This window comes from Amia ocellicauda, chromosome 9 (assembly GCF_036373705.1).
Source record: "Amia ocellicauda isolate fAmiCal2 chromosome 9, fAmiCal2.hap1, whole genome shotgun sequence".
NCBI lineage: Eukaryota > Metazoa > Chordata > Actinopteri > Amiiformes > Amiidae > Amia > Amia ocellicauda.
The window spans coordinates 11559853-11583618 of record NC_089858.1 but is presented as its reverse complement, the minus strand read 5'-3'; the positions used below and the strand labels follow the sequence as shown (position 1 = coordinate 11583618).

General features: G+C 38.7%; 1 protein-coding gene across 2 annotated transcripts in view; it reads left to right on the top strand.

Annotated features, from left to right (window-relative positions):
• Positions 1 to 782: 782 nt before the first annotated feature.
• Positions 783 to 23766, top strand: part of mapkap1 (MAPK associated protein 1) — a 97646-nt gene continuing 74662 nt past the window's right edge. The window contains exons 1-5 of one of the 2 annotated variants that reach the window (XM_066713143.1): positions 783 to 954; positions 7320 to 7794; positions 9253 to 9306; positions 13003 to 13092; positions 13643 to 13791. In XM_066713143.1, coding sequence (XP_066569240.1) covers positions 7530 to 7794; positions 9253 to 9306; positions 13003 to 13092; positions 13643 to 13791 — 558 coding nt within the window. In that variant the 5' untranslated portion in view covers positions 783 to 954; positions 7320 to 7529. The remainder of the gene's footprint in view (positions 955 to 7319; positions 7795 to 9252; positions 9307 to 13002; positions 13093 to 13642; positions 13792 to 23766) is intronic. The other variant, XM_066713144.1, reaches the window with a different exon arrangement.

The window sequence follows — 23766 nt, the reverse complement described above, 5'->3', positions numbered from 1 at the left end:
TGTGTGTATTATTATTATTACACACAAAATAAAAATATAATTTATCTGTGAATGTGTCATGAGTGTGTTTGTATTGTTATGATTTATTTTATTTGTATATGTGTGTGTATGTGTAATTATTATTTATGTTGTGTGTGTGTGTGTGCATAAACTTTCCTGTCTGCCTCTGAGTCGGAGGACATCCTATATCCTACATATATATTTCCATATGGTTTGAATTATTTATTTAGATGGCTATAATAAAACGAAAGTTAAACAACATGCAGTTTCGTAGAAAATAACTAAAACAATATTACTTTGTATCGGGCTGTAGATGTTATATTTACGTGGCCTATCTGTGATAACGTCAAGGTGTGCAGCCCAACAAACTGTCCAGCACCGAAAAAAAAAGAAAACTTTTCATCAATGAAATGTCATTCAAGCAAAAATAACTGTCCAAGTCCCGCCTTTAACCCGCCCTACAACTACCAATCCGCTCTTTGTGGTTGGTTTGTTTCCGTGTAAATCGGACAGTTATCGTCTCTAATTGGACTAACAGTACATCAATGAACTGTCATTCTCGCCCCAGCTCCTCCCTGAAGCACAACGTGTTTCAGTACTCTCCAAGTCCCGCCTTGAACCCGCCCTACAACTACCACGCTTTTCTGAATTGGTGTATTCCCATGTCAATCAGACCATTCTCGTCTACCATTGGACCAACCGAACATCAATCAAACAGTGCGACGCTTTCCATTGGGCTCTTACGCTTACGCCCTTTCACTTCCGCTGTCAAGGTAAACCAGTGAGAGCTGCAGATGGAACCAAGAGGAAGTGGGGTTTCATGGAGTTTATTAATATATGTGCTAACAGGACAACTGTTACAGTAGTACAATAAACCATTGTAATTTGGGGATATGCTGAGCTGATACCGCGTCTCCCAGCTTTCTCCCTTCATCGGATAAGGCATGCATTACGGTATGTGAAAAAATGTTATTATAAGCTGCTATCCCAATGCCATCTTGGGCAAGGCCTACATAATGATATGGCTAGCTATACTTCACACACAGTAGCAAAAGCCGAAGTAAATATTTATACTTGTGTATCTATCTATCTATCTATCTATCTATCTATCTATAAATATATTTGTGTTTATTTAATTGGGATGAAGGCAGAACCAGACCCCGATCACACATCAGAGGAGATCGATGTATCTTTTTTTTCCTTTTCTTCCGAGGATCAGCTGATGCATTTGGAGGTGTTATTATTCATCAACTTTAATTCAATTGCAACGCCGTCTCGCATTGCACAGGAGTTGTGAGTTACATATATAACTGACCTGTAAAAGAAAACAAACAAAACCCCACGCACATTCATTGCTATGTCATGTCCCATTTGCCCAACTCGCTGCAGTCTATCAGAGCACATACTTCATCATAGTTTTTTTCGGTGCTGCAATATTTCCACCGCAGTGTTTTACTTGTAAACACGATCATGTTACACATGCAAACAGGCTCATTGTAAAACTCGTTTGTAACCGATGCATTGGTGCGTGTTGCTCTGTAGTTGGATAGTAGTAGGCAGTTCATCATAAACATGTTTACGGAAGTGCAGGGGTGCATTACCTACTGTAGGTTGTCAGTAGATCGATACTAGTACCCTCCACCCCCACAAAAAGACTAACAACTAGGAATCAGTTTCTACTGGGTCATCGACTAATAACATACAGAACCTGATGACGTAGAGGTCAAAGTGCATGTTTACTTGGAATCCAATCACGTGGATTACCCATAGGCTTTTTGACAGTCCTTGCAGCATACACATGATGACTGCACTTTTGAAATCTCCCCTCTATACTTATATACCAGAACTACGGCAGTGTCACATTTTGTTAACATACAATGGAAATAAGTCATGGGAGAGATGCTAAGCCCATCTGTGTGTTTTAGATCCTGCCATTTCCGTCTGATCATTTTCAGAGGAGCCCTGTTTGGGATGATTTCACTAATTACAGGAAGGAGTGGGGGTGGAGTCTGTGCAATTGACCACTTTAAACTTATTCTGTGTTTTTTTACCTTTGCAGTTAACCTTTTACTGTTAGGCTGTGCCTCATATACACTCACCTAAAGGATTATTAGGAACACCATACTAATACTGTGTTTGACCCCCTTTCGCCTTCAGAACTGCCTTAATTCTACGTGGCATTGATTCAACAAGGTGCTGAAAGCATTCTTTAGAAATGTTGGCCCATATTGATAGGATAGCATCTTGCAGTTGATGGAGATTTGTGGGATGCACATCCAGGGCACGAAGCTCCCGTTCCACCACATCCCAAAGATGCTCTATTGGGTTGAGATCTGGTGACTGTGGGGGCCAGTTTAGTACAGTGAACTCATTGTCATGTTCAAGAAACCAATTTGAAATGATTCGACCTTTGTAACATGGTGCATTATCCTGCTGGAAGTAGCCATCAGAGGATGGGTACATGGTGGTCATAAAGGGATGGACATGGTCAGAAACAATGCTCAGGTAGGCCGTGGAATTTAAACAATGCCCAATTGGCACTAAGGGGCCTAAAGTGTGCCAAGAAAACATCCCCCACACCATTACACCACCACCACCAGCCTGCACAGTGGTAACAAGGCATGATGGATCCATGTTCTCATTCTGTTTACGCCAAATTCTGACTCTACCATCTGAATGTCTCAACAGAAATCGAGACTCATCAGACCAGGCAACATTTTTCCAGTCTTCAACTGTCCAATTTTGGTGAGCTTGTGGACCACACCCCTAAATGCATTGAAGCAACTGTCATGTGATTGGTTGGTTAGATAATTGCATTAATGAGAAATTGAACAGGTGTTCCTAATAATCCTTTAGGTGAGTGTACATTTCCTTCACTTTCATAGGAGGTCTGTGTTATTTAATTGATTTACTTATTTTATTAGTTTCTTACCCTCCCCCTCTCTATTGGAAGATTACTAGTAACAACTGCTGTATTGTGGGTATTCTATATTGTGGTGGAGCAGCACTTCCTTTATGCCAACACAGGCAGTGCTCAAAGAAATCGGAAACCTGCAAGTCTAAAGCATTGATTACCCCACCTAATAATATAAATGCAAGTCAGTTAGGGGGCTAAGCCTGCATAATGAGTAAGAGGTACATGTGCTGGACAGATATTTGGTGATGGTGATTAAACAAAGGAATCAACAATGGATTCAGATTAACTGTGCCTCAGTTTAACTTCTTAAAGTTTACAGACATACATCTTGTTTCAGATTCTTCCAGGACACCTTGTCGAGTAAAGTCTGGGGAAAGTTGCATTGTGGGTCCTCGTGCTGTGTCTAGAGAATGGATTGTTCCAGTTCTCCGCATTTCCATCACTTAGGCTACCATTAGTGGTTGACAACATATGTTTCATCCTAAAGCTAAACATAATAATAATCAACCTTTGTACAAGAATCCCAAAATGTACTTATTTTCCTATTGTATTTCAAATGAATGGCAGACTTAAAAATGGCCTCTAGTGTTATGACGTGCATACAAATGTGGCATTTAATTCCTACAATGCACTTGTAATGCATATTTTAAATAAATTGTTCTCTTCATTATGCTACACACCTTCCCAGTACATACAATCACAGAGAATGCAAAAGTATTTTCTGCAGGCATGTTACACTTTTTGAAATGACCAGAATACTGTTTGGGCATCACACAACTGTGCCTGTTTAAATGTGTGCATTTACTGCACTGTAACAGACAGAATATGGCTCTTAAATGACAAATTAGGAAAGAATGCATAATTGTGCACCACAGTTAAAAAAATGTTTTGCTCTTTGTTCATTCTGAGTCAGTGTGGAGAGAGAGAGAGCTGTAGGCCTATATTTGATGGATCAGATGGATTGGTATACAAACATTATAAACTACATCAAAGGACTTGCATTTCCCTGTGGCATAATAGTATTTAAGAATAAAGTGTAATCTGCTTTAAAAGTGTTAAAACTATGTTATTGTAATGTTTAAAAAGATTCTTCAATTGTTTAGAATGCATTCAGTTTTTCCTTCTGGAAGTGTTTTTCTTAAGAATAAGGTATTTGTTTTTAATTATTTTCCGTATGCTTTGTAGTAGCAGCTTTAATCAACTGCATCAAAACTGCTTCTAAATCTCCTTGCAATAGCTTATTTTACCAGGGTCACCATGTTTATAACTCCTGTTGCCTATATGCCAGTAGAAAAAAAAACTTGATAAAACCTCAGACACATTTTGGAAAGGGGAAGGAGAGATGGGGCTTGTCTGTCTCTCTCAGAGCCTGTGGTTACAGATGCAGTATTGAAAGGAAATTGTTCTAAGCTTGGTAATTATGACAGTGATTAAGTGGCTTACTCGACAGGTTCATCTTTAATTTGGAATCAAACCTAAACATCATGCCAATATAGGATACGAACAAAAACCCTTTGTTGTCTGAGGCGTTCAGTCTCTTTTAAGTGCGTCTCTTTAGTTAGCCAGCTTTGAATCTGTTTGGAAAGAGTGTGGTGCACAGGGTAAAAAAGCGTGTGATTTGAAATGAAATCCCGCTTCTATGAAGGAATCAAACGGCGGCGCTGAAAGTTTTCCTTTTTTCCCCACATCACTACTAATAAAATGAAGTCTTTTGAAGGCAGCTCCGACTGTCAAGCACATCCATACTATACTGGAATGTAAAAAGACAACACTTTGTCATCTGTTTAAATTGATATTGTACTTTTCGCAGTGACAGCTGAAAAGACCCACAGGTGCCGTATAAAGCAGTGACTGTGTTGTCATATTTCATTTAGGCATCCCTCTGCAAAGCCATAATTACCTAATTAGCTTGTTAATTAGAAGATTAGCATTTCTCTATACTGATAGAATGCTTTGCGCCGCCGTGATGGTTTTGAATCTATGTTTTTAAGTTATGAAGTTTCAAGTGCGTTTTCTTAATACCTCTCTCCCGAGACAGCTCCCTCAGGGGGGTAGGCTGATGTGGTAAATTTAGCAACAGAAAAACATGCAATCAGATGCTGTTCTTCCCTTCCCTCTTTACAAGTAGACTTTAATGTGCTCAGATTGGACGTATCATCTGGTTGTCAGTGTGAAGGGTTTCTCCAGGACAGTCCAGCCCCCCCCAAACCATCACCAGATCATTCACTTTGGAATCTACATGTGTGCGTAAAACCTTCGCACGGACGCACACCCTTCCTTTTAAATATATGGGTGCTTGAATGTGAGAGTGTCAAGCGCAGTGTGAAAGCAGAGCAGAATTCAAAGTTAACGATGAAAGTGTTGGTTCATCTGAAAAAAAATGCCCAATCTCTGAGGGTTGCTGTCCCGGCTGCAGCTGGAAAAGCCTGGGCTATGGGAGCCTGTTTATCATGCTTTCCGTGTCGACATAAGGGCGCTCTCTCGTGCAGCCGGCACGGGGTCACTGTCGGCCGTCCTGCACTCCGATGACCTGCCTCTTGTGGTAGTGTATTAACAGAGGCTGTCGTCGCCGGCCTGGGACGGAGCGCTGCGGGGCCATGGTGAGAGCACTGCAGGCCAGAAACAATTCAGTGTTTTGACGCCCAGGAGCCGGCTGGCTGTTTTATGAGGCACATCCAGTGTTTATTTCCTCCCTGCTGCGCTGAGGGGCCTCTTAACTGTAATGCTGCTATCCGAGGAGGAGGGCAACAGGACCAGGTCAATGTTGTTTTGTTTGTATCGGCTATCGGATTGGGCTGTGTTCACAGAAATGAGGCCCAAGTTAGTTTTGCTACCCTTAATGAAAATAGAGATGATGACGATTTATTATTTAAAAACAGTAATAATCTTTGTCCATTAGCTGCAGTTATTTCTTTGTTTTTTGGATTTTGAATGGATTTTATCACTCTCTCCTCTGAGCCATCTTTTATCCTGGCTTGCTATAATACTGTTTAGTATCAATAGAGACGTTTTCTTCCGAGTATCAATAGGGATGTCTTTGCTCTGGCCTGGTGTTGTCGTTGCCTGTTTGTGAGCCAGAGTATCTCCTGTTACTGATTAAGGCAAGAGGAAATGAGCTGTAGCGTCACCGACTTACTAACCAGGTTACAACCAATATGTTTTATTTATTTATTTGTTTATTTATTTTCTGTGTGGTCTGTCATCATTAAGTCTTAATAGTACATGGCATGAAGGATGAGATGTGACATGCTTATATTCCATCTGGCACGTAGGCCTATTTCTGTCTGTATTCAAGTGTACAGTGGTGCTAAGTCACATGGTAGATTGGACGTGATCTGTAGCCACTGTAAATTGTATATGTTGCGCAGGGAAGAAGAACAAAACCTCACACTTTCTATTGACATAATCGTTGACTAGTTTTTTTTCCATTAATATCTTCCACCTTAACATTAAAGAGATTGAGGCACTTCATTTTTTATGCATTTAATTATTATGTACATTGTGTAGTTGCACGGCAAGCCAAGGAGGTTTTGGCCAAGATTTAAGGTAACTTGACCCAGGATTTGTCATTTTAAGGGGACCCCAACCGATAGTCCAAATGGAGGGCTTTAGTGCCTCAGAGACATGTTTGGGTATGGTTTGGCACTATACTACTATATTGTAGGTAAAAAAAAAAATAATAATAATAATAATAAAACGCATCTGCTGTTACATGTTGTTAACTCCCTCGGTAGTCGTTAACTCATTTCAAGTACAATAATAGTGTGGGAGGTAAATTAACAAACCATTAACAATGTTATAAACACACAATTAGCATGTCGACATTTATATGACACATTGATGGGGCAGCAATAATTTTTGATTGGGAGTTTGCAGACCTTTTTAGAGCCCTTCAGGCTGACGTGCTGTTTGAACAGGTCCTGAGTGGAGAGGCCCGGCGTAACGGCAACACACCAGGGTGATTTAATGGGGCATTGGAGATGAGTTATCCCCCTGGACTGGGGGTTAAAGGAAGGGGGACTGTGATGGTTTAAAGCCCTTCCCTGTTTAGCCAATCTGACTGCTGTGGAGCACGAGAGGCCTACCGACATGCATTGGAAAATAAAAATAGAGCTACTTGTAGCAGTCATGTAAATAAGACGTCACAGATGATATTTGCCAAATCTGTGGTGCAAATCTAAATAGATACCACATGTTTAGTATTGCATGGTTATCATTTTCAAATGCAGCTGAACTGATTTTCCACAAGAACACGCTGAGCAAACAACGGGCAAGTAGCAATGATTTTGTGGTCCCGAAGAAAGCGGAAAACAAACAAAATCACTTACAGCTGCTTGCAGTGCATTGTGGGACGTGCAAGGGTGTTTGACGATTTCCGCTTTCTTCCCTGTTGGCTTAACAGGTGGGCACACATGGTACAACATGGAGAAGAGAAAATAATCCAGAAGAGAAGAAGAAGAGGCAGAGCACGACGCAGAAGAAGTAGCAGCTGATCGCTAGAGATAGAGAGTGTGGAGAGAGTGTGGAGAGAGTGTGGAGAGAGTGTGGAGAGAGTGTGGAGAGAGTGTGAGAGAGAGCGAGAGAGAGAGTGAGGTGGAGAGAGAGTGAGAGAATGGCTTACTTGGATAACCCTGCCATCATCCTGGCACACATTCGTCAATCCCACGTGACCAGTGATGACACTGGTATGTGCGAGATGGTGCTGATTGACCATGACGTGGACCTGGAGAAGTGCCAGCTGGCTGCCGTGCCCGGGAGTGGCAGTGGGGCGGCCATGCAGGGTGACAGTGGGGGGGAGAGTCAGGGCTGTGACCTCTCTCAGTCCGTCGACATTACCTCAAGCTGGGACTTCGGGATCCGGAGACGATCAAACACAGGTAAGGTCTCAGTGGCTTTCTAGTGTGTGGTTGAGTGCTCAAAATCATCGAATCTGGGAAAAGGACCTGCAAGAAACATAGTCTGATTATTAAAAAAAAAAATGAATAAATACATAAATGAATGAAAACAATCCTTGTCAGTGTTGTACAGAGCCCTGGTAAAGTATATGGACACTGGGCACCTGTGGTATTGTCCAATGTTCCCCCAGCCCTCACACCCATCTGTGATATCTTCAACCCGCTTCCTACCTGGTGTTGGCCAGTTTCCAGAGACAGCTGTCCTGGTATCTGTTTGGTTTTGTGCTTGGTGTTGTGTCAAGTTGGCACCTTTGAACATGGCAGGGCTCTGTATTAACACTGAGAACACATTTTTTATTTAATTATTTTTTATACGTTTCTGCTTTTGGGAGTCCAGTTTGTTTTTGTTGTTGTGGTGACCGGAAAAGCATTAGTCGGTAGATAAAAATCAAGGGTGCTTTAGGTTGATTAAACAAATGGATTGCTGCGTTGCAGTGCACTTGTTCTGTGTTTTTGTTATATGAACAATACGAATCAAGTTAACTCTTTCACTCATAGAAACAGCCGTTCTGGGATTGACTTTGTGAGCTGTAAATATTGTCAGAGAAAAATCCTATTCAAAACATTCCTGTGTTGGAATTAAAAGAAGAACCTGAAAGGGCCTAATATGGATCACTCTCAATAAAGCTAATGAAAACTGGGGGAACGAGGATGTTATTTATTACTAAAATGCTGCCCTTTTAAGTGTTATTATATATTTTAATTACATATGATTATATTGTTATAATAATAATAATTATTATTATTATAATTACATTATAATTATATTATGTTTTTAATGCTGAAATCTGGAATAAATCTGTAATCTGGAATAAACTGTGAGATATCATGCAACCTCAAGGATTCATAGACTGGTGAGAAAGTTAGTGGAAGCCCTTTGACTTCCTGCTTTGGTGTCTTTATGAGTGGAAGGGGATGTGTGCTTGCTAAACTGCTCTTCACGAGGCATTGCAGTAGTACAGGTTGTTTTCCAGTCAGGTCCACTTTATAGTTTATAAATGTATTTTATGAATTGTTTCTCCCCCAACATGCACACATGCACCCATTGTCACAGACACACAGACGGTCAGGCCCTCTACACCTTTCCATTACCTGTTTGGACCTGAGTGTGTCAAAAATCCTGCACAGTGTAATGCACTTCAGTGGGCTGGGTTTTGAGAATAAAAAAAAAAAAAGGGGGAGAACCATAGGTAAGAAAAATAATTAAATAAATATTTGGTTTCCAAGGGATGGCTGTAGGAATTTCCTCCTTAGTAGGTGCGCTTCTGTCTGGGATGAGGTTGGTGGACTTAAATTTCTTCTTCCTCCTCTTCTTATTGAAGAAATACAGCAAACACAAGGAAACTGTCTAAGAAATACAAAAAGTGATTGTCTCTCCAGGATGTCAAGACAGAGGCCAAAGATCAGCCAATAAGCATGAGGGGAAGGTGACAGGTACGCTGCCATTGTACACCATGATGAATCACACAAAACACGTCTTCCCAGGAACCCAGCTCACACAGATCCTTCTAGACTGCATTTCTGTTTATCCTCTGGTCGCTGATCTAACCTTACTTTAAATGGAATTGCCCCCAAGAATTGTGTATAATGTGTTTGATGCCAGGCCCTCTACTGTGTGTAGGATAAAACATAGAGCTCTGTCATTTTGTTTTACTAAGCTTCAACTGAAAGACGTAGATTAGGGTCTTTGAAGGACAATCTCTAGAGGTTTACCTTAACAAAGCTTTTAATTACAAAGAGCATGTTTATGTAACACTCGTTAGTTGCCTGTTTCCTCTCTAATTTCGGGGACATGAAAAAGCCTCCATCTTGTTTTACAGCAGTGTGAACCATTTCTGTTTTTTGAGCTGCAGGCTTTTCACAAGCCAGTGCTGGATATTACAAGCTTGTTACCTGATTGTGAAGAAACAGACCAATGAAGATAAATTAATATTAAATGTTTTTTTCCCTCCTTCATCTGTGCAATTTGTTCCAAGAGCCTACAGCTTGTATAAAGAATAATAATACCAATTGGAATAAGGTCATTTATTTTTCTCTAATGCACTACTTTTAATAATTTTAAGCTAAATGCTGTGTTAGTTTGTCAAAGTCACGATATAGGTCTGTGCTTGGACCCTCAAAGTTACCTGGCATTCAGAAGTGATTTTTCAAATAATAGCTAGAGTTTCTTTTCATACCTACAGTTTGAAATTAGCATGAATTTATCAAAAGGGGGCAAAGAAAAAGATAATTAGAACAAAGTGCAAACTCTCTATTGGTACAGACTGCACAGATGATTGCAAAAAATAATTATGTGACATACTACCTTTAAGGACTGACCCAACAGCAATCTGAAACTATATTTTAGTATCTCTATTTAATAATTTAATTGCATTATAAAAACTGTCAAATTGACAGCTACTAAAGGAATAACAATTACTTAGCGTAACAATTAAGTGAAGTTCAGAATCTTTATCCTGTCAGATGGAAATCTGTATTTTAGGCCTTCAGACAACCTGATTAAATCCTTCAGTGTCGTCTAAACCTTTTTACAAAAAATGACCAGTTACCTGAAGGGTATGCTTTGACCAGGTTAGCAGTAAGAATGGAGAGATTCATTCCTGGAGACTCCAGGACAATTCTGGAAAGTGGACAATCCCACTGTGCGCACACATCCTGAAAATGAAATCCTGAAAATGTCTGTACGGGGACATTGCTAAACTACAGTTTCCTGATGTTTTACCCCCCAAATAAATGTTTTTTTTTTTGTTTTTTTTAGATTCTCTTAAATAAAAGTCTCACATGTCTGTTGCACGAATTATATATCATGCAGAGGTCACTGCAGTTTACAGCTAAATCACTGGAGCCAGTGCAACCTCCACTCAGGTGCTGGGGAATGGTCCTATTGACATAATGCCAGATATGACACAATAATTCAGCAAACAGCGATGGTCATTTGATAAATAGTACCATAAATTGTTGACAAAACCATTTGTGATGTATTATGTTACTCACAGGTTGTACTACTTATCAAGTCAAGTAATCTCGCAGTGGTATCCATTAATCAGGTGGCTGTGGGCCCCTGCTTTTAGGCTGGCATAAAATACCTGGTTAATAGAAATGCAGGATGTGAAAGAACTTGGCTCGCCCTGGGTCAGAGTGCACTGTGTGGTGTAAAGGAAGCTCAAACGTGAGCAGGAGTAAATCATCACTGGGATTGCAGGTTTTCTACAACTATGTACGTGTCTGTTGTACCAGTATGAGTCCTCTGACTGACGGAGGCCCTGTTTGAAGCCCACAGCAGGGCTCGGTATGTGTTGGGCAACGTTTTGTGTCAATGTTGTCTATGGATCCTTATGGCATTGTCTCGGGCCAGAAAGTGCAGGACAGGAAAACCTTAAACTTTACACTTGAAATTGAGGAGTTTTCAGAAACCCTTTCAAGTCTTCAGTTTATAATTTCAGCTTCTGGATTCTGTTTGGAAGTCTGGTGCTGTTTTAATGACTGTATTTATCTGCATTCTAACCAAGTTCTCTCACAGCATCAAAACTTACTCGAGTTTCACTTTTTCTCGCCTGGATGTTCAATGGTGACTTTCTACACATTAGTGCATTCGCTCATTAGAGTGCAACATAGGGATTATAAAAGTAAATGTACTATGTGCGTTTTATTCCTTCCCCCAATACATGTTTTTATTTTTTTAAATCAAGTAACATTTTGCTTAATTTATGTAATAAATAAATAAGGTAAGCAGTTATTATTTATATTATTATTATTTATAGTGGTTTGTTTCTTTCCAAATTTATGTACTTTCTTTTACCTAATATGGTAAGTTAGTCAGATGCCTCGATGAAAGATTAGTGTCTTCCCCCTTTATTTAAAAGTGTTTATCCCATAACTTGCATTTTTATTTCGGGATGTGAAAATTCATTTGAGTCTCTTGAACATTAGCATTTCTCTGAGACCATTAATAATGATTTATACTTTGAAAATCCTATTCATCACAAAGAGGTTTACATTTTAATATTCTTCCCTGTGTTAATATTGTTTTTATGATATCTTGAAATGGTTTATGATTTTTAATGTCATTTATAAATCATGTTTTTACAAAAAAGATTATATATATATATAAATAAATGGCACAGAGAATGATGTGAACGTAGGGATTTGATTTTCTGTGTACTTTGTTACAGGTCCCAGTATAGTACCCCCTTCACATCTCATTCATTACCAAAAATACAAAGATGAAACTTTGAGTGGACATGAGTATCTGATCATTTAAAGTTATGTAGGCTACTCTGAATGGAGAAAGGGTGAGCAAAATTGGTTGAACTAGAGTATTTGAAAATCTGTATTTAAATTACATTGAAATTAGCCGCCCCTTTGTTGAGAGAAACATTTCAAGACTGTTGTAGATTGATTATTTGTTTTTCATACTATTTTGCTGGTCTTCAAAAACAAAAATAAAAACATTTTGGTGAATGGAAGACAATGAGCTACCTTCAGAGACAGATCTGCTTGGGGAGGTCTGTTTTTTTTTTTCTTCTTTCTTTTTATCTGTGTCACATCTACACAACAGTGATTATGAGACGGGAGGTAATTACAGAATTTCATGTTTCACGTTATATGCTCACTACATATATTTATATGTATATATAAACACAATCTACTGTAACATGTTTTTTAAAAAAAAATGTATGGGTACATTATGTTGTACCTTTTGGAGGTCAGGTGACATTTCAACCTTGATGCTTAAGGGTGTCTGGAATTTCCTTACTGGGATTTATAGCATGTTCAGTTACCTGTTTGAACAAAGAGGACCATCATGCCTGGTGTTTGTTGCTCTGAAGGAACCTGAAGGAGTATGTATGCATGTGTGTATGGGAGGGACTGTCAGGAAAGTGAGTTGATGAGTGTCAAAATCCCCCAGGAACAATTCCCAGCAGAAATCACACTTTACAATATGTTGTTTACAATTATTATCCAGAATGGTAATCCGTACATGACAAACAATGTTAAAAAAATATGTACAGTACATACCTGCAATGTAAAAAGACGTGTTGTGATGTAACCTGATGTCCTTTGTTAAATCCTTTTTTTTCGGTTTACTTTTCTTTGATTTTTAAATTCTTATTTTTATTTCCTTTAAAGCTCAAAGGCTTGAAAGGCTTAGAAAAGAGCGGCAGAACCAGATCAAATGCAAAAACGTTCAGTGGAAAGAAAGGAACTCCTCGCAATCAGGTACACAAATTTGGGTTTTTGTTAATTTGTCTTTACAAAGATAGGAATACATAGACTTTGCTTTCTCGTCACTTCAGTAAGGGACAATATAGATTAGAACCATCAGGACTGTACCTTCATGCCTTTCTATTTATTTATTTATGGTGTGTATTATGTGGTACATTTGGGACAATTTTGCGTTAAAAAAATAAAAAAAAGTTACACCCAGCTTTATATAGCACTCAGTGCCCCATATCCTGACAATCAAACTCCAGCTATGATATAAACAACATTAACTAGGAATTACAGTGACCTTAATACCTGTGTTGGGCTTCAAAGGCATCACTTTTTACGCAAGAGAGGTTTTGAAGTGCTTCAAGGCATGGCATAGTATGACATAATATTTACCCTCCTGTAAAAGGTCTGGGTTTGAATGTCCCTTTCTATATATGTGACCCTTGAGTAACAGATTTTTCAATTTACATATGGAACCTGCATCTGAAAAAGAGGGTTTATTGACACCCCACGAGGTTTTTAATGTTTTTGATTGTTCGGTCTTCCCACGATGCAGCTGAAGACCTGGGCTCGCTGTTTGAGAAGAAGGACTTCAAGGACAAGACGAGGAGTAGTGGGAAGCAGTCGACTCTCTCCCTGCGCCTGGAGCAGTGTCCACAGCAGCTCAACAACCCTTTCAATGAGTACTCCAAGTTTGATGGCAAGGTGGGGAACAGTGTTAAAACCTGACTTTAATGATGCATTTACCTGGCATCTGTCCTGAATATTAAGTTTGCTGCTGCTTCTGCTTTCTTTTATTCTTCTGCTGCTTCTTCAAATAATATTTGTTATGAAGAATGTGATTAGGTGTCCTCTCCCATGCTAATGAGTATCCTGTTAAATAGTATTTGAGTCTTTAAGATTGATTAAAGGGCTTATCCACACAGTAATAAGTCTAACTTCAGGGTATAGTTATTTCAGACTTGAAGAGGAAATGGTTCACCAAATACTTTGCAGTGAATTCTGCCTGCATTAATTACATAAACCCCTTTCTTCTTGTTAAAGGGTATTAAAAATAAAAATAAAATAGTTTGAAGGCAAGTGAATTTTGCTTCCAGCATTCTGAGTCTTAGCCAAAACATCCTATTCTCTCTCTCTCTCTCTCTCTCTCTCTCTCTCTAAAAGCATTGGGAGGAAAAAGAAAAAAGCAGCATAATTCCTTACCTACCGATATCATTATTATAATTTTTTTTATGTGTAGCGAATTAAGGAAAATTGCTGATTTGAGAGCTTTGCAGGTCTCCTGTGAGTGCATCTTTAAAACGCGGTAATTAAGCCCAGCTGTCACTCTCCGGCAGAGAGGCGAGGCAGGCTGCGTGGAGTGGGGCAGGCTGCGTGGAGAGGGGCGGGGGGGGGTGGTGGAGGGTGGTTTGATGTCTCGCTGAGAGAGAGGAGGAAAATCTGGAAAGCTGGCCTTAAAATCCCCGGGCCTTCCCCCCCACACACACACACACGCACACGCACAAACACACACAACAACATTATTTCCACCGTCTCTGTGCACACGAGCACAAAAAGGATAGGGTTTAAATTTAATTTGAATTGTTTTTATAAGCACCTGATTTCTTGCCTATGTGGTTTTTATATATGTATGCAGCCTGACATGCAAAAATAATACAATATTGAGGTCGGGTGCTAAAGTGGGTTGAGGACGTATTAATATACCTCTCTATGCATGGATTGCAGTCACTGGTCGTATTTATTGGTTGGTCTCCACCTATCCACCTACACACACTACTAAAGGCTATGGGACCAATACACAGGTATGACTTACACTCATACCATAGGCTTAGACATGAGCGAATATTCACAGTCTGGTCTCAAGTGTCGCTTAACCTTAATCTATAACAAGAAAAATAAAATAAACAACGAATAAGGAATGTAATGTATATTATTTCCTCCCCCCCAAATTGAAAAACATCATAACGAATCACTTACCAAGCTCTTAAAACGTAGCAGCATGTCTGTATGTTTAGGTGCGGGCAGTTCACACTTACACCACCCTAGTTTTGTCCATTGCTAGTGTAATGATATTTTCAGATTTGGAGGATGTTTTGATAGGGTTTAATGGCTTTTTTCCCCCCCTCTAATGCAAAAGAAAATATGGCAAGATTTATACAGATGACCTTTTCCCTTCATCTGCACTGGGGAAGTAAAAAAAAAAAGAAAGAAAAAAAGTGAATAACTGCCGTGTGCAAACAAAAAGTAATGAGCATTCGGTCTAAATTAAATACAGGCACAGAAAGCTGGAAATGAAATAACACAGGCAGCTGATTGCTCTTGAACTAGTGACCTGACCTCAGAAATGGGATTGCACTGGTTAGGTGGTATTCTCTGTAATTTACCTGCTCTGCGTTAATGTCTATAGGGGGTAGAGGCTCAGTGGCATGGTTGCTTGGGTCACTGCCCTTGTCCACTCTCACCTCTTGGACTTCAGGTTAAAACACACTGCTCGCGTTACAAGGAGGAATAACTTGGGCTGATTCTCATTTTAAGTTCACCTCACAAAGCATCATATGTGTGGTCTGTGGTTATTTGCAGGCACGTTGTAGGGAGCGGGGTCACAGGCTGAAACTTAGCTTTTTGCTTCCCAGATGGGTGGTCAGTCTATCATTACTTACGTCCCAGTTTCCTCAGTTTGTTTTCAGATCCTGTGTGTCGTTTGAGTCCTATTTCATGTTTGGGAGCTTGATTTATACGTTTTTCTGATTAGAGTGCAAATCTCTCTGTAATGTCACAGTCTGCAATGCTGATTTGTGTCATTGGGCAGGATTAAGTCAATAAAGTTCACGCTGAGAATCTTTTCTTGGAAGCATTAGCAGTATTAAATCAAATCATTCTTACACTCCGTGGAATTAAAACAAAGATTTGCCCTGCGAACTGAGCTTCTCGCACTTCTTGTTTTGCTGTGTCGTTGGGGTGGTCACATTCTCGCTGTATTAAAACAAAACTCCTGTAAGGGGGGTCGAAGAGCAACCTTTTTCCTCCTTGATTCCAATTAAAAACTGATTTAATACAGCGAGCATTGAAACGACCACGTTCAGAGCTGCAGTTTTCTCTCATTCACAGCTTCTCGCTTTGGTGGCATGCGAACATGATTTAATCCCACCCTTTGTCTCAGCTTGCCTTGTCAATTGGGATTAGTGATATGGTTCTGCCGAGGCACGTGTTAAAAGCCTGTATCTGGTGTGTAGGGTGAGGCCTTCATCTTAGCCATCTTTTTTCACATCCATTTCTGTGCCACTTTCTAACTGTGGATAAGATTCCTCAGGTTGAATGGCTGCCCGCAGTGGTTTTCAGTAGGCTTCAGTCATTGTCTAGGTAGGTCAACTGCCAACACCTGTGGGTTACTGAGCCCCTCTAGGACTCTCCAGGACTAGCTGCCATTAGCGTGAACTGAAAGTAACAAGCAGAGACTTTCATGAGCTTTGTCACTAAAGTGTAAAATTGAATCGGTCGCTCACCGGTGTCTAAAAGATGCTGAATTGGAGAGAGAGAGAATGGGAATGGGATGGCTCATGCAACACATTCATTCAGTGCTCACTGCCTGCCGGTTTTGAAATGTACAGATGACATGAATTTCTTGGCAGCAGATACAAACTGCATTTCTATTATTTTTCGTTTTTTGATGGTTTAGACACAGTTGTAATAAGGATGCTGTAATAGAATTGTGGTTTTGTAGGGTTTTGGGGTGGGGGGAGGGTAGTGGTGAGGATGAGGGTGGGGGGAATTTATGACTGCTAATTGCTTTGCTGTTAATTTTCATAAGTGTTGAAAGAAGCAGTTCCTTAAATTAAACTTTGTTTTAAAATGTTATCTAGGGAAATATTCAGCCATATCAGACCTGCCGTCAAAATTAATATGAATGCTGTGGCAATTAACGCTTACTGGATAATCGCTTTCAGCAGCATTCTGGGACGCCTTGTCCTTAACTATGCTTCCTGCATATGGCTGCTGTTTAAGACAGTGTAATTACTTGATATGAGGATGAATGTGTTTCAAGCATATGCATCTTTAGAACATCTTTTATGAAAGCCGGAATAATTGAAGTTTTTTTTTTTGTTCTTGTTCCATCTGTGGAATGCCTTTCCGTGCTTCGTTATTGAGGGGCATTGCTCAGAACCTGTGGCAATTCTTTATAACGAGATGTCGTGATTATTATTATTTGCACTCTTTTATCTATTATCTTTAGTATCTAGCTGTTGTTTTAAATGCGTGCAGGGTCGTTACCCTAGATAATAATTGATTATGATGCATAAAAGTTGAAATATATATTTTTCTTATATATATATTTATATATAATATATTTGCATATTAATATATTATGTTTAGTACATTATTATGTATCACTAAAAAGCTTCCCATTAACAATTTTGTATGCTTGTGAATTGAGTTTTCCCGCTTAAGAAGTATTAATCTGGTACTAATTATAATTTTACACTTTTGAGGAAGGCTCCAGTGAAACGTAATACATGTAATATGTTAATGTTTGAAGCATTCCATAGCTCTGTTTTAGATTTCTAAATTGATTTAGATTTCTGTTGGTGGTGAAAGTGTGGTGTTTTGTGATGAAATTTGGAGTCTTAGCCCTGAACTTCTGTCTGTGCAGGGGACAGTTACTCTGTTCATATCAGTGTGGGAAGTATTAGATTGTAAATGAGAGGTTTTGGCTTTAGGGGCTGTCACTGGCATATGGTGTATCCAGATAACAACAGGCCAGAAACAAAGCTACTCGAGTATTAGATGTAGGAGATAAAAGTTTTATGAATTTTCAGATTTGTTAATCATGATGAGAAAAAAATATATATTTCCTTCTTTATGGAATTTATGGTCTTTTTAGGGCAGCTGTTGTTCCCCAGCATCACTCTTGGGGACAAACTGAAAAGCCCAGGCTTTCGCCACATCGTGACTATGTGCTGGGAGGAGAGAGAGGGTCGTGTTATGCCATATGGGAGCCCTCTCAGGAAAGAAATCAACCAAATAAGCGGGAATAGAAACATCCTCCACAGCAATGCAAATCCTCCATGCTATATATATATGTATTTTGTAGGACTTTGCAAAGTGCGATTTAGAGAAAAGAGCATGGTACAAAAATAGTGAGCTGAATAAATGTCACGATGAATTATTCCTCGCTTTCGAAAGAATTTGTTGGAAAGTCCAGAGGTCGCTCGGCTGCACTGCTGTCTGTGATACAGTGTCTTAAAACCTCAGCTGACGCGACCTGACGGCTGAATCTCAGCAAATATTTTTCTTATTTCCACTGAATTCTTTATTTATATCGTAAGGGTCAAATACAAGGCTTTTAACCATGGAAGATAGATACATTTCTGTGTAAATTGAAATACTAAGGTAAAAATAAAATACGTGAAAACCATTTAAATGTATTAATGCATCTGTATTTATATGTATTTCTTTTCTCGGAATCCTCTTCAAGGGTTTAGTATGTTTTTTAGCATACTGGGGAAGTGGCCTCTTTGAATCGGCATAGCAGGGACAATGCTCTGAAAGGTTATGTCTACGGCAAACCATAAGTTCGAAGATGAGATCTTAATGTGGTTTGTCCTGTATGTTTTTAGCTGCAATTCATTTTAATTGTGTGTATGAAGTTAAAAAGTATTAGTGTCAGATAAAGATTCATTGCTGCGGTTTGATTTAAGGCTGGGGTAATAGGAAGCAGGCATGTGTTCTGGCAGATGTTTACATAAGGCTGAGTTGTTTTTGACAGCAGTTAAAAAGTACAGTTGTGGTAATCAAATTGTGGTGCGCCAAGTCAGATACAAGAACCAGATCGAATTAAACTGGATTTAAGATTTATGTAGGTAGCAGCCAGTGATACAAATCTCACCAGCTCATTGTTTTGTTTATATTTTTTTTCTTTCCATTGCATTCACATATAGCAATGCTCTTTTTTCTTTTTTTTATGTTTGTTTTGTTATTTTAATTTTCTCTGAATGTTTTAATTTCCATCCCAGCTAAAGGCTTGTTTTCCTTCTTGGTTACTAAGCATGGTTTCTGAATTAAAAGCATTTAATAATCTGATTTATCTAATGTAGGTTGTTGTTTCATTTAGAAGGCTCAATTCTGCCTTATGCAATCATATGTGACTAGTATCATGTTTTTGGCCACTTACCATTTTTTAACTGACCGATTCTTTGAAAACGTTTCTGGACAGGAAAAAACGACAGTACTGTGGATTGACAGTAAGGTCCTTTAATTTTTATACCTTTTATGAGTTGTATGTTTTAAAGCTATGTAAACAATATTATTTAAATTGTGGTCTGTATTTTTCATGTCATCAGATCTCTTTTTTGGTAGGCTCAATATGCTGCTTTGTGTGTCAAACTCTTTCTTTCTTTCTTTCTTTCTTTCTTTCTGTGTTTCTCTCTAGTAAATGCACATGAAAATATTCCTCTGGGCATTTACATTTTCGTTCTGCATACTGTAGATGTATCAAAGATTGTTGCAAACTGTTCTGCTTACCCCAGGTGCAAATCCGTGACTGCCCCTTTATTACAGAGGCTGTCCCTGTGGGTATGTAATCGACGCTGGTTACCTTTAAAATCTTCTCTGTGAAGTGACTGGTGTATTTTTACCACTGAAGCACGGTGGAACAACAACCCAGGATTTAATCCTCAACCTGCTGTTATATAGATTAAAAACCACTATGCAGGCCACAGTGAATCAATACCCTTTTTCATCCTAAAATGTTATATTTCCGTATTGAATGCTATCCTTTCCTTGTAAAAGATGTGATTCCTAAGACCTTGATATTTGACAGTATTAAACATTTTGTTCCTCTTTCCTATCCTAAAATAGAATGTTTTCTGTTAATTTAAAAAGGCTTTTGCCATGCAAACACAAGAGCAGATGGAAAGAGGCTTTGCTGCTCTCCTTTTATTAAATGTCTTTCTTTATTTGTTTATTTTAAATGTATCAATATTATCTGGTGGTTTCAGGCCCTATAGCTTGGCTCCCAAGCTGTGGTGTAAATGAAAGGACTCTGGGTATTTCAGGAAGAGATGAAAATAATTCAGGTTTGGCCTGGTTCCTTTGACAATGAGGTGATTGTAAAAAGTTGATTTTGCTCAAGGTGGTGGGGGGCTAGGGGGGAATATCATTAAGAATTTTTCTGCGTGATTGCGGTTCTAAAAAGCGGATGACTGATAACAGAGGCACATCTGACATGCTGTTCAATTGTTTAAAAATAATGCTCATCATATCCAATTTTGATATGGGGAGAGAAATGGTCGTGGGATATAAATGTGATCTTCAAAGGCAGGTTTCTTTAGAAGGAGAAACGGATATTATCTGTGCGAAAGGAGACAGCATAAATAGGTCTGTTGACCATGAATAATTTTTGTCAATTTTGCTACTCCTGCATATCCTTCATTAAGCGTTCAGCATTAAATTAAACTAGAACCAGTTTCCAATAGTAATTAACTTGAGTATATCGGGAGGCCATTATTCACATTAAAGTAACCTTTTAATAGCTCAGCCTTTAACTCCACTGCAGGTAATGACTTTAAAGAGCGCTTATTAAAAGAGAAATGGTAATGAGCTTTAATAAAGCAGAACAACTTTGAAATTAAGAACCATTTTCTATGGAAAAGGATGTAGGGGTCTGACTCTTGCTATTCCATTAATGGGCCTAATAATTCTTTATCAAGTCTCTTATGTGTACATGAAGTTAACATTAACAGTGATTGAGAACAGATAATTGTGAAAGGAAAATGAATTTTGCCACGTTCGGAGCCACATAGAGAGAAGGGGAGAGAGAGAGGGAGGGAGAGAATTTCTTTACAAAGAACTCCACTAAATACACTAACAGAGGAATTTAATAACATGAATCGAGTGACCTACAGCACCAAAGTATATTATTTGAATTTTCAGAAAATCACAGACAGTCGTGCTGAATAGCTATAATAAAGAAAACCGTTGGCAGACAGCTTGCTTGCAGCACACAAGTACTGCTTTGTGTATTTAGGAAAGCTTAAGAGAAGTGAAAATGAAATGAAATGAAAACACAAGAGCCGTGGCCAGAAGTGTAGCATCACCCTTAGTATTATCTGGAAAGGCAATATAAAGCTTTGGCTTTGATGTAGGTCAGGTCTGAGACAATTGTATGTAATATTTTGCCCTTTATTCTGCTGTCCTTTAGTACTATATCTATACATCTTTTTTATTTTTTTTGCCTTTGTTAAGTGTTACTTTAGCATAAGAATTATATTTATTCATATTCTTTGAAACGTCTTTTAGATCTCCCCAATTTAGCAATACATATACAATTAAACTACTTGTCTGTGGTGCACTAAAATAACAATTTGTTTTTGCCGAACAGCTGCTACTACATGGTTCTGCTCGTGTTAATTAGAAAAAATGAAAAAAGCCAGATAAAATCAATTCTACAATGTGACGCTGAAACTAAAATTGTTGGGTTTCGACATCTAAATGCATCAGAAAAAATACCTTATCTTTGTTAATTTCAGACGTTCGTTTCTTCAGCTAATGCAAACAATGAACATATTGTTTTGTATTTTTAATCTTGAATAAAGCTGTCTGCCAAATTATTATGATTATTATAATAAATAATCATAATATTGTGTGAGCTAGAATGATACGTTAAGTACTGTAAATGTCTTGCAGCATCTAACAAAATATTTGTCATTTTGGATCACTTTTTTCAGCTCAGACTTGCACAGAAGCGGCAAAGTTTATGACATCGGCACCAGAAAACCAAAGTAAAACTATTCAGTTAAACCTTTTGAGTGGATTAAATCTGTTCACCCACACTTGTATTTAAATGACGGCTTTTCTAGCATCCACAGTGATACAAGGCGAGCGTCAAGGTTTCCCCTTCAAATGCTTAATAAAAACCTAAATGAGCTTTTCTGTGCGGTAGTTTAAATTAGGTCTCCCAGGCTTTCATAATTCCACAGACATTTCCATGATGGGCAATTACAGTGCATGGCCCTTTGCTAGTACGTAACCTGTTATTCTAAACGTGTTGTCTAGTCGACAGGTATACCAACTTGTCTGCCTTAAAACTTCCACATTGTACTGTTATTTTTATTTATTTTCTCCCCCATGTTTTTGCGTGACGATTGACAGTGGGACTTCTAAACGGTTTGGAACAATTCTAACTTGAGAGAGCGAGAGATATATATATATCCCGTACACGCATACACACGGCTTGTTGTCTTGGGCCTCTAATTTGGCTGTCCTTTGGCGGTGTATGCACTTAAGGAAACTTGTAATTTTCCCGAAGGAGCTGACAGTGACAGAATTAAAGATGAAGGTACCCCCCGAAAAGCCAGTTCATTACAAATTAACAGTGGTCCTAGCAAAACAGTGGGCCAAGGCGTGTCAAGTAGCTCTATGGATAAAGAAACCCGGCATTTCAAACTGTCACTTCCAGGAGCTGAAGCCGCTCTTGGAACAAATTAATCACATATTGTCAGTGCAAAAGTTGCATCAAATTAACACATCGGGCTCTAGCGTGTCCATCTGATGGAGAATTTACCTGCTTATTACAGCAAGCAGCCAGCACTCTCTTTAATGCACAGATGCAATTAAGCTGCTTGGGGAAGTGCAATGTTATAAATGTCTTTGCATGCTTTCGTAAGTTTTTTTTTTTTTTTTTTTTTTTTTTCTCCTTCTCTCCCCTCTTTGCAATTCTATTTATTGTGCATCAATTTGTGTGGGTCTGTCTTTGTCTGTCTGCCTTGCTATCTTTCAGGCTTTGGACCGGTGTTTATAAATGTTTTGAATGTTTACTAGCTTCCTATATGATAATTATGAAGGATTGAAACCCTACCATAATTAATCCCTTAACTTTCATTTCATTATTTTTTTTTTGTGGTAAAGCAATACTGTTTTATTTTGTATTGCAAGATTTTTTACAATTGTGCTCATGCCTTCATGGCTGTTATTATTGGGATAGGGAGACATTTGCCAGTGTGGCAAAAAAAAAAAAAAATGAAATAAATGTTCCAGAACAATCTTTGGTTGGATGATTGGGAAAATCTGCAATATGTAATACAGCAACTGCATGGCATACCTTGAAAGATGTTTTTTAATATGGTGTTGATCTTAAAATGTCAATGTAAAGCACCTTGGTGGCCTGTTTTATAGAGCTGTTTGCCTAAGGAATGTTGAGCAATCCAGCTGTTTTCAGACATTTAGTTTTGAATGGTGAATTTAACAAGTGGCCTTCAGCATCTGGAAAATGTGTGTAGATGCGCAAGGACATGTATGGTTACTGTGCTTACCGTTACTGTCAGGAAATAAAGCCAGGAAATGTATGTTCTGGGAAAGATTATTATAATGAAGATCACACTGCAGAGTATTCAAAAGAAGCACCCCATACCAGTTTGAAAAGTGCATAAATATTCTGTGAGCTTCAATGGCTTTGAGCCAAGTTGTGACCGTGCAAGAAAATCAAACTGCTGCGTTTGCAAAATGAGCTCCTGAAAGCTTTGTTGTTGTTGTTGTTGTTGTTGTTGTTGTTGTTGTTGTCGTCCTCGTCATTATCTTTTCTGGGAATTGTGGTCTTGGAAAGCCGATTAAACATTCAGTGTGCTTTGAAGATTCCTGTGGCAATTAATGAAAAAGCTCTCTTTTCACAATGTGTGGAATGTAAAC